The sequence below is a fragment of the Chiroxiphia lanceolata genome, chromosome 8 (assembly GCF_009829145.1).
Source record: "Chiroxiphia lanceolata isolate bChiLan1 chromosome 8, bChiLan1.pri, whole genome shotgun sequence".
NCBI lineage: Eukaryota > Metazoa > Chordata > Aves > Passeriformes > Pipridae > Chiroxiphia > Chiroxiphia lanceolata.
The window spans coordinates 36,761,272-36,777,705 of NC_045644.1; the positions used below are offsets into that span (position 1 = coordinate 36,761,272).

At 47.5% G+C, this 16,434-nt stretch overlaps 1 protein-coding gene across 2 annotated transcripts; it reads right to left on the reverse strand.

The window, feature by feature from the left end:
* Positions 1-1,134: 1,134 nt before the first annotated feature.
* Positions 1,135-15,298, reverse strand: ATAD1 (ATPase family AAA domain containing 1). Of its 2 annotated transcripts, none has more exons than XM_032695497.1 (10): positions 15,155-15,298; positions 13,175-13,349; positions 11,808-11,906; positions 11,401-11,521; positions 9,257-9,457; positions 8,527-8,633; positions 5,905-5,994; positions 4,161-4,211; positions 2,818-2,954; positions 1,135-1,916 (listed from the first exon to the last, which is right to left on the reverse strand). In XM_032695497.1, exons 2-10 carry the CDS (start codon positions 13,334-13,336, stop codon positions 1,796-1,798), a joined length of 1,089 nt encoding a protein of 362 aa, XP_032551388.1. In that variant the 5' UTR covers positions 13,337-13,349; positions 15,155-15,298; the 3' UTR covers positions 1,135-1,795. The 2 variants fall into 2 exon arrangements, with proteins under 2 accessions (XP_032551388.1, XP_032551389.1); XM_032695498.1 differs by having other exon boundaries at positions 2,848-2,954; positions 15,155-15,290.
* Between the last annotated feature and the right edge of the window lie 1,136 nt (positions 15,299-16,434).

Here is a 16,434-nt window from a genome sequence, read left to right on the forward strand (position 1 = left end):
TTCCTACAGGCTCCCTTCAAGTCCTGCAAGGCCACAATCAGGTCACCCCAAAGCTTCTCCTCTCCAGGCTGAACAATCCCAACTCTCCCAGCCTTTCCTCCCAGCAGAGCTGCTCCAGCCCTCTGATCATTTTGGGGCCTCCTCTGGACTGGCTCCCTGAACCCAGAGCCAGCACTGTCACTCCTCCCTGTCCTCAGCCCCGGCACTAACATGGCAGGGCAGGATTAGCACCCCACATCCCACATCCCAGACTGTCCCCATTTCCATAGCACAGTGTTTCTGCTGTGCCTAATTTCCCACACCCCTGTGTTAGAGCAATGTGCATCTCCCATTGTTTTTTGACACGAGAAAAGGAGTCTAAGCAATTATTCAGTTACTTTTAAGCCCCCCTCCCTCCTCATTTGCTTTTAAGGTTAAATTGGGTCAAGCTCAGCCCTGCTGCATCCCCAGCCCAGCATTCCAGGAATAGCAGGGAGCAAGCTGTGCTGGATGGACACTGTCAGCAGCCCCCGACACTGTGTGATGGCAGGGCTCCAGCCCTCTTTATTTCACTTTATTTTCCTTTGCAGTGCATTTGGTTTTACATCATTCTGCTGCCTCCCTCCCCTCCCAGGCAGCAGAGCTGTGACACAGCACTCCACCCCAGGGGTAGGAAACAATTCCCTTTGCAGATTTGCGTTCAATTAGTGCACAGTTCGTAAAATTAGACAAAGAAAAATCAAGTCCTTGAATATCTCTGACAAAAACTTCACCAAAACACTTTTGCCACTCGCGTTTCCAACCCTTCGCCTCCGTCGCGACAGAACGTGAACTCCCCACAACTGTTACCAACAAGTACAGCACGTTGCTAAATCACATTTACAAGCCTAAAACCCTTCCTCTCCCCTCCAGTGTCAGGGATCCAAGCGTGTGACAGAGCCAAACATCACACAGCGTCCCCCCCGTGCCCCAGAGCTGTGACACTTCACGGGGTGGTGCCACACTGGGGCCTCCAGAGGAGACACAGAGAGCAGCCAGTGCTCAGCACAACGCACAGGAGCTCAGAAAGCCACGGCTCCAGAGAGCTCAGGAACACGGGGGGGACTTCAGGAAAGACCAGGGAAGAGTCTACTCTAATTGCTCACATCAAGGGAAAACCCAAAATAAAACCAGCGTTCGTTTAAAAAGCAGAATTCATACAAAATTAAAAGTATTCAAACATTTGTACAGAGTAGTTTGCTATCTTTACTAAATGGCACCAGATTTCAAGTGGTCACGTGAAAGAGAAATCAGTAGCATTTCAAAGTTTGCTTTGTTCTAGAAGCAGTTTCTATCTTGGTATTTGCTGCTAAAAGGTAGAAGTGAACTGAGTATCGAGGAACCTTTCATCTATACATCTTCTGATTTGGTTTGCTTCAGTTAAGTAGAAAAGATTTTCCATACTCAAGTTATCTACAGATTATGTCTATATATAAAAAAAAGTGTGGCTATGTACAGGTCACAGGTAGCACAGCCCTGCCACGGATTGTCCCCCTCACCCCGGTGCCCCCGTGTCCCACCTGCTGGAAGGCTCCTCAGTGGATCAGTGTGGGACAACACTCTCGGGCTGGGCTCAATTGTTCCACTCATGATCTCTCGTTGCACTTCCAGTGGCGCGCGATGGAATTTCAATAACTTAGAAGTTGTTGTATCAAAACAATTCCAGAAAACAGAACTCCCTGGGCCATCCCCGCTCCCGCCCCCGGCACTGGTTTTGCTAACTGATTACAGAAGTCAAACTAAATCACGTCAGGAACTGCAAACACGCTCTTTGGGCTTAATCAAAAACAATCTCCATGGCGAGGTTCTGCATGGAGACATCCTTGGACTTCCTCATCTTCTCGATGGCCCTGTGGAGATCCTGCTGCTGCACGGGCCGGATTTCATCCTCGTCGTGGCTGAGAGAGAGAGAGGGAAAAACAGCAAGGTGAGGGTTCAGCTGCTGTGGAACAGCTATTCCAGCAGTGAGCAGCAATCACTGGAAACAGGGGCTCTGATGTGGATCCAGCATCACACTGGAATCCCAGAAGCATTCAGGCTGGAAAAGCCCTCCAAGGTCAGTGAGTCCCCCCTGTGCCCGATGCCCCCCTTGTCCCCCAGCCCAGAGCACTGAGTGCCACGGCCAGGCCTTCCTGGGACACCTCCAGGGATGGGCACTCCAAACCTCCTTGGGCAGACCCTGCCAAGGCCTCACCACCCTTTCCAGCAACAAATTCCTCCTCCTGGCCAACCTGAGCCTCCCCTGGCACAGCTGGAGGCCGTTCCCTCTCCTCCTGTCCCTTGTTCCCTGGGAGCAGAGCCCGACCCCCCCCGGCTCCCCCCTCCTGTCAGGGACTTGCAGAGCCAGAAGGTCCCCCCTGAGCCTCCTTTGCTCCAGGCTGAGCCCCCCCAGCTCCCTCAGCTGCTCCTGCTGCTCCAGCCCCTTCCCCAGCTCCGTTCCCTTCCCTGCACACGCTCCAGCACAGCCCCTGTGCACGTAGGGATTCCCTGTAGGTGTGGGAGATCCCAGAGGAATGTTGCAGCACTGTGTCACCAGCACTGAACCCTGGTACTAGATACTGCAGCACCACGACTTGTTGGCTCATGCCACCTCCAGCCTGGCGCCTTGGCACAAACACTCTTATTTCCAGAGTCAAAATCAATACTGGCAACTTTGATTTTGAAAGTTGGGCGGGTTTTGGAAAGGCAAACGAGACCCTCCTGCGCTGCGAGGGGGTCGAACCCCCTGTAAATTCCTGATTGCACTGAGAGCACACAAAGGCAGGGCTGGGCAGGGGCCCGGGAGGGCGAGGCACGTACGTGTCCTCCTCGCAGGCGTTGTTGACGTACTCCCGCACACAGAGCAGCGCCGCGTCCCGGCACATCTCCTTCAGGTCGCTGCCCGAGAACCCGTCCGTCTCCTTGGCGATCTGCAGGAGATCCACGTGCCTGTCCACCTGCCACAGACCACAGGGGCACAGCATGGAAACTCCACAAGTGTTGACTTCCCTCACCGAGCACAATCAAGTCACCTCCCAGTGTTTTTCCCTGCCCCGAGATCACCTTCTTCACCTGGTGTTTTGTGAGAGGTGAATTATCAACTCACAGCTTGGAACCTTCCAAGGAGTTCATTTCAGTAAAGGAACTGAGGCTTCAGCTCATCAAACTCTGGACTTGATGAAGAAAACCCACCAAGAGCCAACCAAAAGCCAACCATCCCATCAGCCTATCCCATCACTAACCAAGCTCCTGCCTGGATCTGGGTGGCAAAAACCGGAGCACAGGAACAATGCCCTGTTTTCCCAGGTGCCCACAGAAGTTTCTCAGCAGCTCTGTTGTCTGGACACCTGCTCCTACTTTATACGACCCCAAAATGGGGATTTAGAGGCAAAATAATGTATCTAACTGCATGCACTGGACCAGACTGAGCTATTCCCAGTCAAGACCCCGCATTTATTCCATCTTTTTACGGCCCCTTCCAGCACATTTTTCCAGTCCATCAGTATTTCCTTTACCTTTGCAGCATCAGATTCAAGACAAATAGTGCTGCTGACTAAATCTGGGAGGAACCACTGATAACAAGGATCCCATATCCTGCCCACAGACGCTTCCAGGTGTGCTCACACCGACCCCTCGGAGGGCAGATGGGACACAAACACCACACAGTAATGGTAACAACATCTGGAGTAGCTTTCCTCTAAAGGGAATATGAATTATGGAGCAAAAGCAGCACTGTAAAAAAGTCATTCCTCCTTTCTTGACTTGAGCCAAGAAAAAGTTAAAGTTAGAGTCAGTATCTCAGGAGGTCTTGAAATGTCCTTCATTCATCCAAATGGGATTCAGCATCCTTAGGGAGACAAATATATTATCTAGTTACAGAATTAGTAAATGGAGACAGAGAAATGAAGTAATTCTGCTCAGAGATGGTGATTCACCCCCAAATCCAAGGCTGCTGCTCTGCTGAGGCTCCTGCTTACAGGGGAGGCCACTCTAGTGCTTTAACATGAGGCCACACCTAAATCCACAAAAGATTCCCAAGTTATCAGCACCAATACCTTGGTAGATAAACTCCCCCTCCCTCCAAGGCAGGCAATTATAAAACATGTTTTCTGCAAGGCCCCTGATGTCACCAGCAAAGGACACATTAACAGGGCTCTACTTACATTTTCATTTTTCAGGATGAGCTTCAGGATGGCTTCTCTTTGCTTCAGAGCCTGCAACAGAAGAGATCAGAGTTACCAGGGGACAAAACCAAACACATGGAGCTCCATGGTGGGGCTTTTGGTCCCAGTTCAGCCACACAAGCTGCGGAAACCTGTCTGAGAGCAAATGGAGTTCTCCAGGTGTTTGAAGCAATAGGAATCCCACACTGTAATGTGGTCACTGACAGAACAGCTGAGCCCTGAGCAGATCCCTACCAGCAAGGTAAGACACAGGCAGCAAAGACTTGGGGTTTGTGTCTCCCAAACTTCACCTACATCCTTAAAAAGGGAAAACAATCCCCTATAGATACTGTGGCAGCTGAACAGTTGCTACTCTGTCCCAAAAAGTACTTCTTCCATTTCCCTTTGCCTTGCAGACAATTTTTAATGAGTGATTTGGGGCATTTTCATCTCAAACTCAGCTCTAAAATCTGCAAGGCTTTCCCTCCTACCTGTGGCCATTCCCAATCCACAGCACATCAGTTATCCCAGTCGGGATCAATCCTGCCTGATCCCGAGCACGAGAGACAAGCAGTAAGTTCACAACAGGGCTGTAGTGGGGTAAGGAAAATCTGCTCCCTAAATGACACCTCCCTTGGTAACTCTCATCCTGGGAGAGGGAGCCAATCCCTGGAATATCCCAAGGCTCTGTTGCCTGCACATAATTCCTCCTTCTAACGAGGGTCTTGATGGAAAGACAAGAGGAAGTACTAAAATCCACATCCTTGGCCCTCACTGATTCAAGGAACACCTGGAGATGAGGAAGGGCTATGGGACAGGCATGGAAGCTCAGCAGTCACTGGGTTATAAATGCCTTGTTTCCAAGAGGATCCTCCCACACAGAGTGAAAGCCAGTTCAAACAACGTGGGCCTGGGAACACAGGTACTCTCTTGCACAATCAGCAAGAGCTTTACTCCTCCAAGTTTTGTCTCTTTCAGTTTCAGCAAAAAATGAATAATTATTTCTGTAGCCAGAAGGGAATTCTGACAGGGACTGAACTCCCAATAACACCAACACAGAAACAGCTGGTGACAAAGCCAACTGTTCAAAGGAGACTAAAATACCTGGAAAAGGGTGGCAATAGCAACACTGGGAGTAAGGGCAACCTTGTGACAGCTGGCTAATTGATAAAGAGCTTAATTACTGCCTCTTTGTCATAAATCATCGAATCAGGGAATGGATTGGGTTGGAACCATCTCGCTCCAACTCCACCATAAGCAGAATAAACCTGTTTTTCCAGAGTGCTCAACTGTGGAAAGGCCTGAGCAGAACAGAGGCTTTCACAGGCAGAGTTCATTCCCTCTTCTCTCCTTGCAAACTCTGTATCCAGAAGGCATAAATGGCACTCAGCATATACCAGCTTCTCCCCCCAGCTGGCCTGGGTGCCATCCTCACCCGCAGGCAAGTCTGTGCAGCCACTTTTGTGCTTTTTGTGGCTGTTTCCAAGTTAAAAACAAGCTGTTTCCCAGTGTGCAGCATCTAAACCACTCCATTCTCCCGGAGGAAGAGGAGGGGTGGGAAGTGTTGTTTCACATAAAAGACCCAGGGCTTCAAAACCTCCCCGAGAAACATCACCTTAAAAAGCCGCTTCTGAACAACAACACCCAGACCAAAGGAATGAGGTATTCCCTGGGGATAAAAACCCCCCAGAGATGTGCATTTGCTGGGTGCTGAGCCCCTTGCTGTGGCTGTGGCAGGACTCACAGGCTGGTTGATGTGGAAGCGGGTGGGCATTCTCCTCATGATGGCCGAGTCCAGGTCCTGGGGGCGGTTGGTGGCTCCCATCACGATCACCTGGGAATGCCAGCACACAACACCAGTCAGCCTGAAAGCAGCTTTGCAAAGCAAAGGGAGGGATTGGGAGTTTCAAAACCAAACAAGTGACTCTTCCCCACTTTATCAAGAACATCGACATCTGAAGAAGTTACATAAGGTTTGCTGGCAGTGATTTCAGCACCAGGCAGCCGAGGAGAGAACTGCTGCCACAAATACCACCTGGGGGGAGATTCTGACACCAGGCTGAACTCTATGAGCCCAGTTTGAAAGTTCAAGCTCTAAGAGGGAACTTAAAACTTCTGCTTATAACTCCTGGTGATGTCACTCTTACTTCCTGGTGCTCTGGGAGGAGGAGGAATTTGAAAGGAGACGTTTTGGTAAGTTATTAAAAAAATGTGGTATTTTTGTGTTGAAAAAAGAATCCCAGGACGGTTTGGGTTGGAAGGGACCTTAAAGATCATCTTGTCCCAGGGGCAGGAGCACCTTCCACTAGACAAGAAAGGCAATCAGCACCTGGCAGCTTCCACATGCACTAGAAGGGTGTCTCTGTTTTTTTAAGCATTAAAAAAAGCATTAAATGAACCTCTATATGCACAGGTCCATTTGCCAGCAGTGGGTTACACTGTCCAAGCCAAGTCCAACACAAGGGCAGTGTTTACCTCCTTGGAGCACTCCAGTTATTAATCCCAGAACAAATTTACCTCCCATTCACACCGGCCTTGTTTTCCCGTTTGTTACTCCGAGTTATGTACATGGTAAACACCCAGTGGGGAAGGGGAAAAATGTCAGGGCAATTCATCTCCACTCCAGAGGTTTTCCTGCCGTGCTCCTGGCCTTGTGTCCAGGCTCGGTGCTGCAGGGCAGCTCCAGGGCAGCTCCAGCAGGGCTGGTGGCACAGACTCACCCTGCCACCTAGAGGCACCGGGGTCGCCGCCTCGCTACTCCCATCCACGCTTTCCCGGGCGTTATTTCCTTTGGCTTTTTAGCCCAAAGGCATATTTTTCATCAGGGCTCTGCCCCCGAGTTCCTGCCAGACTCCTGACTCCATCCTCAGCGGGTTTAGCCCAAAACTGAGTGTGGTTTCCAGGTGCAACCAACACGGGAACAAATAACATCCATCACAACACCGACTGACAATTTCCTCCGAGCCTTTAGGATTTTTGGTACTGCAGCAAAAGCCAAATTCTGCTGAACTGGAGAGCCCCTAAATTGTCCTACTGCAGGGAATGAACAATTTGACTTGCTCCAAGAACTTGTCAGTGTACTGGGAAAAAAAACAATACACTGTGATTGAAAGATGATATTAGTTTGTAGTGAAGTGTTCATGCCATTTCATTAATGGTAAGCAAACACCCTGCTTTAAGCTCCTCAGTGTATATATATATATGTGTATATTTACACTGTCTTCTACTCATTTTTGGGGAAATCAACTTAAAAGCATCTTTAGCACAAGCTTGAGAGAGGAGGAAAAGCAGATTTTACAAACCAGTGGATGGCAGTGCATCGGCCGTTTACACAAATACAGGTTAAAAAGGCTGAGAATTTTAAACTGGGAGAATAAACATCCTTTTTAAAGGTTTTCAAAACATTGTTCCAGGTGACAGTTCAGAACAACACCACGCAGGCCTTTTGCTGCATTCAAGTACTTTAGAATCCCAGAATCCCAGACTGGTTTGAGTTGGAAGGGACCTTAAAGCTCCTGTCATTCCACCTCCCCTGCCATGGGCAGGGACACCTTCCACTAGCCCAGGTTTATTATAGAAATATTTATTTCATGAATGTTTTTTGTTGGTTTGTTTTTACAGCACCAGCAACTTTTGTATTAGTTTTCCTCCCCAAAACACAACACTTCAGTTGAGATCACGGAGGGGGACGGAAGCACTTGGGAATAACGGGATGGAACCACGGCTCCACTTAACACAATCTGGCTTTTGGTAACAATCACTTCTCTGCCCTTTCAGATTAACTCCAGAGTCTAGTGCTTGTCTAATCCCTGGAGGTTCCCTGTCCCTGGAAGTGTTCCAGGCCAGGTTGGACAGGGCTTGGAGCAACCTGGGCTAGTGGAAGGTGTCCCTGCCCATGGCAGGGGTTAGGAAAGGGATGATCTTTAAAACCCTTTCAACCCAAACCATCCCATGATTCCATGACAAACCAACCAACCTGCACCTGGGATGAATACTGGGATGAATGCTCAGAGCTTTCAATAGCTTCTCCTGAAATCAAAGATTCCCTTCACCTGAAGAAAATATTCTCCAGACAACGTTTTTCCAAACAGTTTAAAAATTCCCAGTGTTGGCAGCTCAGACTATACACTTGCATTGCTGACACTTCTGGAAATAACACCTCAAATAAAACCCAAGTAAGTCCAAACACAGTCTTCTCAGGAAGCAAAACAATCTGTTGCCATGAAGTGCTACTCATCACTGTCAGGTAATGAAACTATTTGGCAATTCCTGCTCCGTGCAACCTGCCGTCCTTCCAAAGGGGCTCCATGCACAACAGCCCAGAGGAAGGAATCCCATCCCTTTTCCCAGCATCCTCTGTCCTTACCTGGCAGTTATAGTCGGTGTCCAGCCCATCCCACAGGCTCATGAACTGAGCTTTCATCATGGCTGTGGCTTCGTGGTCAGTGCTCGACCGGTTCCGGAGGAAGGAATCTGTGTTGAGGGAGAAAAGCAGTTCACTCCCAACCCAGCTGGATTCCTCCTGGGCTGTTCTCTTACCTTAGAAATGCATTTTCAATAACCACTGTCACCAAACAAAAAGCATTGCTCGGGATGAAGAGCAGCAAAGTGGAACCCCCCCATCTTTTCCATCGCATTACACAAGTGTGGACCCATCACACGAGCTCACCCCAAACCTTGTGCTCCAAACTTTCACCTTCCTGAATTCATGGAAAGCAGCCTCCCCTCCTACTTCTTCAGCCTTATTAAAGTACTGTTCCAGAGCTCTCCTAAACCCACAGTTTATTTTCCATTATGAGCCCTCATGGCAGAAGCACTGAAGTGTGCTCAGTGACGATGGGTTTCCTTGTGAACCAAAAATAAGCAGCAACTTGTTCTAATTGTAAATTCCTCCACTACCATGAGGAAGAAATACATTATTTTTCCTGATTTGCCATCAGTACTTTAAATTTATTACTGAACCTTTCTTCAATTCTATTTCTATTACTGAACCTTCCCTCTTTATAAGGAAAAGACGACAGTGATCAATATATCATTGAATCCACAGTTTCATGTCACTCTGCCTCAGGTACTTCCATAAAAAGAGAGATTTTTACCTATTTCATCAATGAAGATGATGGATGGTTGGAGCTTTATAGCCAGGGAGAAGACAGCAGCAGCCAGTTTTTGGGACTCTCCATACCACTTGTCTGTCAGCGTGGAAGGCTGGAGGTTGATAAATCTGCAACCTGCTTCCTTGGCTGTAGCTTTGGCAATCAGGGTTTTGCCACAACCAGGGGGGCCATAGAGGAGGACTCCTGCAAAATTCATGGTGTTAATGACAGACCTGAGCGTGTCCAGGCTTGGATTTCATCCAGGTCTTAAAAGGGAAGAAAGCAAGATAAGGCAACGCTGTTCCATCAAAGCAAATTCAGAGATATTCAAGATAATCCTTATTAAATTACAGCTAAGAACATCTAAAGGCAGGTATAGGGAAACTGGAGGGAGACATTTGGAAAAGGGCTGGCTTATTGTCCCTGCCCATGGCAGGGGGTTGGAATGAGATGATCTTTAAGGTCCCTTCCAGCCCAAACCATTCCGTGACTCCATCCTATGACTCTATTTCTGTGCCTATAAAGGTTCCATTAAAAAAAAAACAACTAAGCCCCCATTTATTTCCTGTCAGCATCTGACAGGCCCTGTTTATAGCCAGTTTCTGCCCTGCTAATAAAACTTAGCACAGAGGGGCGAGAAAAGGAAAAAAAAAAAACAAAACACCAAAAAACTGAGCCCACTGACATTTTAAACAAATTACCCCCAATTAAACATGACGTCTCGTATTATTTTTAAAGCTGTCACAGAGAAAGGACTCACAGGGGTGTTTTTCTACCACAGCTGTAAAGAAATTACAGAATTACCATTTAAAGAGACAAAATTCGGCCCAAAAAAAGCCCGAAACACAGAGAATTATTGAGGGTTTTTTCCCCTGTTTACGTGACTGAAGACCACAAACATCCTCACTCTGCAGCAGTGACTTGGTATTAACACACAGCACAGGCCACTAATAAAACTGGGGAGCTGCCCTGGGTGGAAAGTCTGCTTTAAAAAAGATAAATAAAAATATCATTTTTTCCCTTCAGCTTATTAGATCATGGCATTCAAGTAATTTTCCAGACAGCTTCAATCTGTGACTTGAAACAGAAAGTTAGCCTGGAAAAACCAAACCAGCCACAAAAGTGCTGCATTTTCCATCCCTTGGGGCACAGAAGTGAGAGGGTCATAGATCCAGGCAGGAATTAATAGGTTCAGAAGACAATATTCCAGGGATCAGAGCAGGAAAGGTAAACTTTGGTGGTTTGTCCAGTGTTTTAGGTTTAAACTCTGCTTTGCTTTGCAACAACATCCCACAAATGTGGCTGTAAGGATTCCAGCAGAGCCCTGCTGCCCTGTTTAACTGCAAAGTTGATTCTCCACCTGCCAGTTTCCTCACTGCCCCAACTCCAGAGAAAATCAAGGGATCTCTGGAGTAAAACTGGGATGTCTGTCTTGCTGGATGATGGGAATTTCCAGGATTAGAGCAGAGAGATGCCTCAAGCTTGGCTCCCATTGAGGGCTCATGTTATGACTTCTGTTTCTACAACAACACAGAAACATTAACCAAGTGTCAAAGCCGCAGAGCAAAGTCATAACTCAACTGCCAAAGGACAAGATGGGGTGCAAGATGAAAAACAAGACAACTCAGGCAGTTAAAAATGCAGGATACATGGATTACATGGGGCTGGAGCAGGGGGACAAGGGGGAACAGCTTCCCACTGCCAGGGGCAGGGTTAGATGGGATTTGGGAAGAAATTGTTCCCTGTGAGGGTGGGGAGGCCCTGGCACAGGTTGTTCAGAGAAGCTGTGGCTGCTCCATCCCTGGAAGTGTCCAAGGCCAGGCTGGACAGGGCTTGGAGCAACCTGGGCTAGTGGGAGGTGTCCCTGCCCATGGCAGGGGGTGGAATGAGATGGGCTTTAAGGTCCTTCCAATCCAAACCATTCCATGGTTCTATGCTTAGTGCACCAAAGTGTATCATCAATGACCATTATTAACATGAAACTTCTTCATTAAAGCAGGAGAAGAGGGAAAATCTGAGGGTTTTCCCTGGCATCAGTCCTAATGGTTACCCTTTGGCCTGGCAACACACTTCCCCTTCCCTTTTTGAGGAACTGCACCTTTTGTTTTTAAATACCAACATACAGATCCATAACATTCCTCTCCTACCTTTTGGGGGCTGTAAGAGCCTGGAATTCTCAAACAAGTATTTCTTCTTGATGGGCAAAATGACAGTGTCTTTCAGATCTGTAATGACATCATCCAAGCCTGCAATATCACTCCAGGTGACCTAGGAGGGAAAAACAGTATTAGGGACGATCAGCATAGTTCCTGACAAGGGGAAAATATCCTAAATTCCCCAAGGAAAAATACAAAAGCTTCAAAGTAGTGCATGGCCTCAAAAATAAGAGACGAGGGATTAAAAACCTCTGCTTTAACAACACAGTTGTAGTTTTAAACCACAGGAGTGTTTTCTGTGTATTTCCACAGATGTGCGTATGTGACAACTAATGAAATCCAGAGTCAAAGCCAAGATATTCCATGTCTGAAGAGCAGAAGGAGCAGGGAGAACTTACATGCATGCTAAGTGGGTCCACGAGATGTGCAGCAATGCTCATTTCATATTCTGTCAGCTTGACATTTTTCACTCCAATTTGCTTCATTAGTTTTTCAGCCTGGGGGGAAATCAAACACCAGGAGGATCAGAGACAGAACTGGAACGTTCCCCTCAAAAATCAGCTTTCTAAAATCTTCTGTGTGGCGTTTGGAAAGAAAAATCTTTTATAGTGTCCCTAAGCCACACCCTAAAAGAGGTTAAATCTTGCTTTAAGTAGAGAGTTCTGCTGCCTCCTAAAGATTTGTTGTCACCTGAGTGAAACCAAGTCAGATGCCTCAGTTCCCACCGAAGCAGTGTCACCCCAGCCCTCCCAGTCCCCATCCACGACTCAGCCATTATGACCCAAAAAACAACCCCAATAAACATTAAAACACAGAGTTTGGCTCCCCCAAACCTCCACAGTGCTGCATCAAGGAGAGATTAATGTATTTTTAAGGTAAAAAAAGCCAATTCCCAGAAGCCAGTCAATTTTTTAATATGTAGTCAGTGGGTTTTCCCCAGTTTAAAAGGAAAAGTCATGAGCTGTGTCAACACCCTTGCACAACTTAGTTTCTCTTTCTGCTCAAACTGGCACTAAGTCCAACGTGCTTTTGGGATATTGCAGCTTCTTATATAACAGTTGGCACTGGCACAGGTTGGGAAAAGCTGATTTTTAACTCAGAAGTTCGTCAGAAAAGGAAAACCCGCCAAAACAGGCTGAGGTTGCTCAAAAACTGCTCTTTGAACCTGTGAAATTTATGTCAGCCAGAAAGCAAACCAAACAGCTGCCACAATTCCAAAGGAAACATCTCCCTTTTGGTTCTGAACTGCCCATAAAGGTTTTCCCAGGGCATGAATTGTTTTAATTCAACATGAGGCTTTTCACTTTTTCTCCTCCCCTTTCCAGGAAGGAAATTTGACTGCTCCCGGAGGTCTCTGCCATTAAGTTGCCTTAAAAGCAGCAGGGAATTAAGTTCTCTCTGCTCAAGGTTTTAAAAAGCAACCAGGAGACTGATGAGGGCGTGATTTTAAGCAACTGCTGCTCAACAAAGTTGTCAGGAGGAGAAGCAGCACCGGGACCGTGGACTTGCTGAAAACCAGAACCAACATCAGCCTCCAGTTCAGCAGTTCTGCAGTTTTTCCACCCCTTCAAGGCAGAAGCTGTAATTTTGGAATTTTTCGAAGAGACCAGCAGCCTAAATCCTGAGATTTACTAAAAAAAGAAATCCCAGTTTTCTTCTGGACTATCCCACGTGCTTTCATCCGTTTTGTCATCGTCGCGGCCAGTCCGGTTTTCCACCAGAACATCCCGACATTCCACGGAAACGCTGAAGAACGGAGTGCTACCTGCTTCTGAGCTTCTACTTTCTGCTTCCTGGTGGGATCGATGGCATCAACCATCCACTTGATGGTGAAGTAGGTGACGGCCCCGAAGATGGTCAGGCGGAAGATGAGCCCCACCACCTCGTTCCGGCTCAGGGGCCGCGAGAAGGCCTCGGCGTGGACCATCCTGCTCCCAGCTCTGCAGGGGGGGGAAAACCACAGGGAGGGGCAGAAAGAAGGAAAAATCAAAGCTGGGAAAACGTCTGCCTTGTGTTTGAACGCTGAGTTATAAAAGCTGTTTGCCAGGGCCTTTGGAGAAGGGCCTGAAGGGACAGGACAAGGGGGAATGGCTTCAAACTGAAGAGAGGAGGGTTAGATGGGATATTGGGAAGGAATTCTTCCCTGGGAGGGTGGGGAGGCCCTGGCACAGGTTGCCCAGAGAAGCTGTGGCTGCCCCTGGATCCCTGAAAGTGTCCAAAGCCAGGTTGGATGGGGTTTGGAGCAACCTGGGACAGTGGAAGGTGTCCCTGCCCATGGCAGGGGGTGGAATGAGATGATCCTTAATTTCCTTTGCAACCCAAACCATCCTGGGATTCTGTGTACACATTCCCACTAAGACCATCATTTTGGGACCCAAGAATGCTAAATCCTGGAGACAGAGAACTCCATTATTTAACCAGAGAGGTCTTTTCCCTTCACCCAAGTGCCACATTCCAGAGCGATGGATGACTTGGATTTGATTAAAACAAGGTTAAGGGCTGGAGGCTGCACCTGGTAGGATATATGTGGAGTTATTAATATCCGTGGAAACCTGAAAATGCTGGATGTGGCACACAGCTATCCAGGGAAAAGCCTGACTGCTGTAGGAGCCAAGCCCAGACAGCACAGCGCCTTCAGCGTAGGGGACGTGCTGCACAGAGGAAGGACTTTTCCTAAAACATTGGAAAATGGCTGGGAAAAACAGGGTCCCCTTCCTCCTCAGCTGGTGGGGGGGTTCCTCTTGACAATCCCCAATCACTCCTCGGGCACTGCCCCGTTTTTCTGCTGCAAGGAAAAGCCAGTGGCAATTCCTCTGGCAGCTCCTGACATTCCCTGGCTGCTCTCCAAAGGGAACTTTGGCAGCCAGGGCAAAGCTGGAGCACCCACAGCCAAGATATCCCTGGATTCCTCCTGCCCAGGGCAAAGCTGGAGCTCCTACAGCCAAGATATCCCTGTGTTATGCTGACCCCAAGGCTTCGCCACACCACTGACTCTGGAATCTGGAATTCCACTGGGACTGGGCTCAGGAGAAGCACCACTTGGTGGACATCAACCTCTGGCTCCTGTATCCCAGCAGGATCACTGGAATCACTGGGTTTGGAGTTTTTTTTAATGCTCCCTTCCCTGTTCAGGCAGTTAAAAATCCAGCCTGTCGCTGTGCCCACCTGCCTGGAAACCAAATTAAATTTGCCTGCTGTGGGATTTAAGCAAGTCATCCCGAGCTGGAGGGCTCTGTGTGCCCTCCTCAGCCTGATTCACTAAAATAAAAGGGCTCTGTGTCACTGAACAAGGAAAAATCCTTCCCAAAAACCCACGGAAGGAACCTCCTCTTTATGCAACCCGTGCCCTGAGCACCAACCGTGAGGAAAAGCTGTAACAGGAGAGAAACCGGAGCACAGCCTCGCTGAGCAGAGCCCTGACAACAAACGGAAGGTAAATCCTGCAGGACTCGAGCGTTTATTTCCTCAGCGGGGAGGACGGTTCGCTCCGCTCCGCCCATGCCGGCGCCAAAGGGAAACCAAAAGCACGGCGGCTGTTCCGCTCCCAGGGAATGCTGAGGCACTGCCGGGAACCCCCCGCCTGTGCCGGGCCCGGCGATGCCCTCCCATGCGGGGGATCCCCTCCCGGGCCCGTCATCCCCCCACGGTGACCCCGCGAGGGCCGGACCGGCCCGGGCCGCCCGTGACCTTCCCGCCGCCCCGCAGCTGCGGCGTGGCCGCGGCCGCTCTCCCGGCCGGCACTCACCGTGGGCCCGGCGGGTCACTCGCGCTGCGGGACACGGGGCGGGCCCGGAGGACGAGAAGGAGGAGGAAGGAGCGGCAGGAGCAGAAGGAGCCGCCGGCGGCACCGAGGGCCCGGCAGCGGCCGCGGCGCGTCCCGCGCTTCCTCCGGCCGGCCGGCACCCGCCGCCCCGCACGAACGTTCCGCCCGCCGCCGACCCGCGCGAAGGTTCCGCCCCGCGGCTAATCGGGAGCTGCAGCCTGGAAATGGTTCGGGATGGGACGGATGGACCGGAACGAGCGTCAGCGGAAGGGAAGGAGGCACCGCTACTTCAGCGGCACGCACCGCGGGCACGGCGGTCCTGCTGCGGCTGTGATGAGAGCGGGGACTTCAGGCTCTCTGCTAATGTGTGAAACGAGTATAAAATATAACGTATATAGGACATAACATATACGTAACACATGCTCAATACAGAGATACAGACATATACAGGTGGATATATAAGTGTATATATAGTATATCTTATATATATCATATATATTTTATATATACATATATATACATAAGCCTAAATAAATATATTTTTATATATTATATGGAAAGTTATCTATATCTATTCATATATATTATATAGAAATTATATATTTTATATAGCTTAAATATATTTTATATATACACACATATACATAAGTAAATAAATATGTATTTTTTTATATTATATAGAAAGACATATAGATATATTTTTATATATTATATAGAAAGTTAACTATTTTATATATATAAGAAATCATAGATAAGTATGTATGGTAATTTGTATATATTACCATATATTATATATTACTATAAATTATATAGTGTATATTTATTACATAATAGTATGTAGATATATATTTTTATATACTATATTTAGATATATAGATATATAATCTATATTTAGATATATAGATTATATAGAAAGTTATCTAGATTATATAGAAAGTTATCTATTTTATATATAATATATATTGTAGATAGAAAGTTATCTATTTTATATATAATATATATTGTAGATAGAAAGTTATCTATTTTATATATAATATATATTGTAGATAAGTAATTTGTATATATTACTGTATATTCTATATTACCATATACTATATAGTATATATTATATATTAGTATATATTATATACACATACATACTATACATGTATATGTATAATATATAGAGATAACATATATATGTTATATATACAGTATATCTGTTATATATACAGTATATATATTTCATATATATATATATGTTATATATGTAACATATATAT

Excerpts from the sequence above, each read along its gene's own strand:
- ATAD1 (XM_032695497.1), bottom strand. The coding sequence starts at position 13,336 with ATGGTCCACGCCGAGGCCTTCTCGCGGCCCCTGAGCCGGAACGAGGTG. Across the intron at positions 2,955-4,160 it reads TCATCCTGAAAAATGAAAAT|GTGGACAGGCACGTGGATCT; the intron begins GTAAGTAGAGCC and ends GGTCTGTGGCAG. Across the intron at positions 1,917-2,817 it reads AACGCCTGCGAGGAGGACAC|CCACGACGAGGATGAAATCC; the intron begins GTACGTGCCTCG and ends TCTCTCTCTCAG.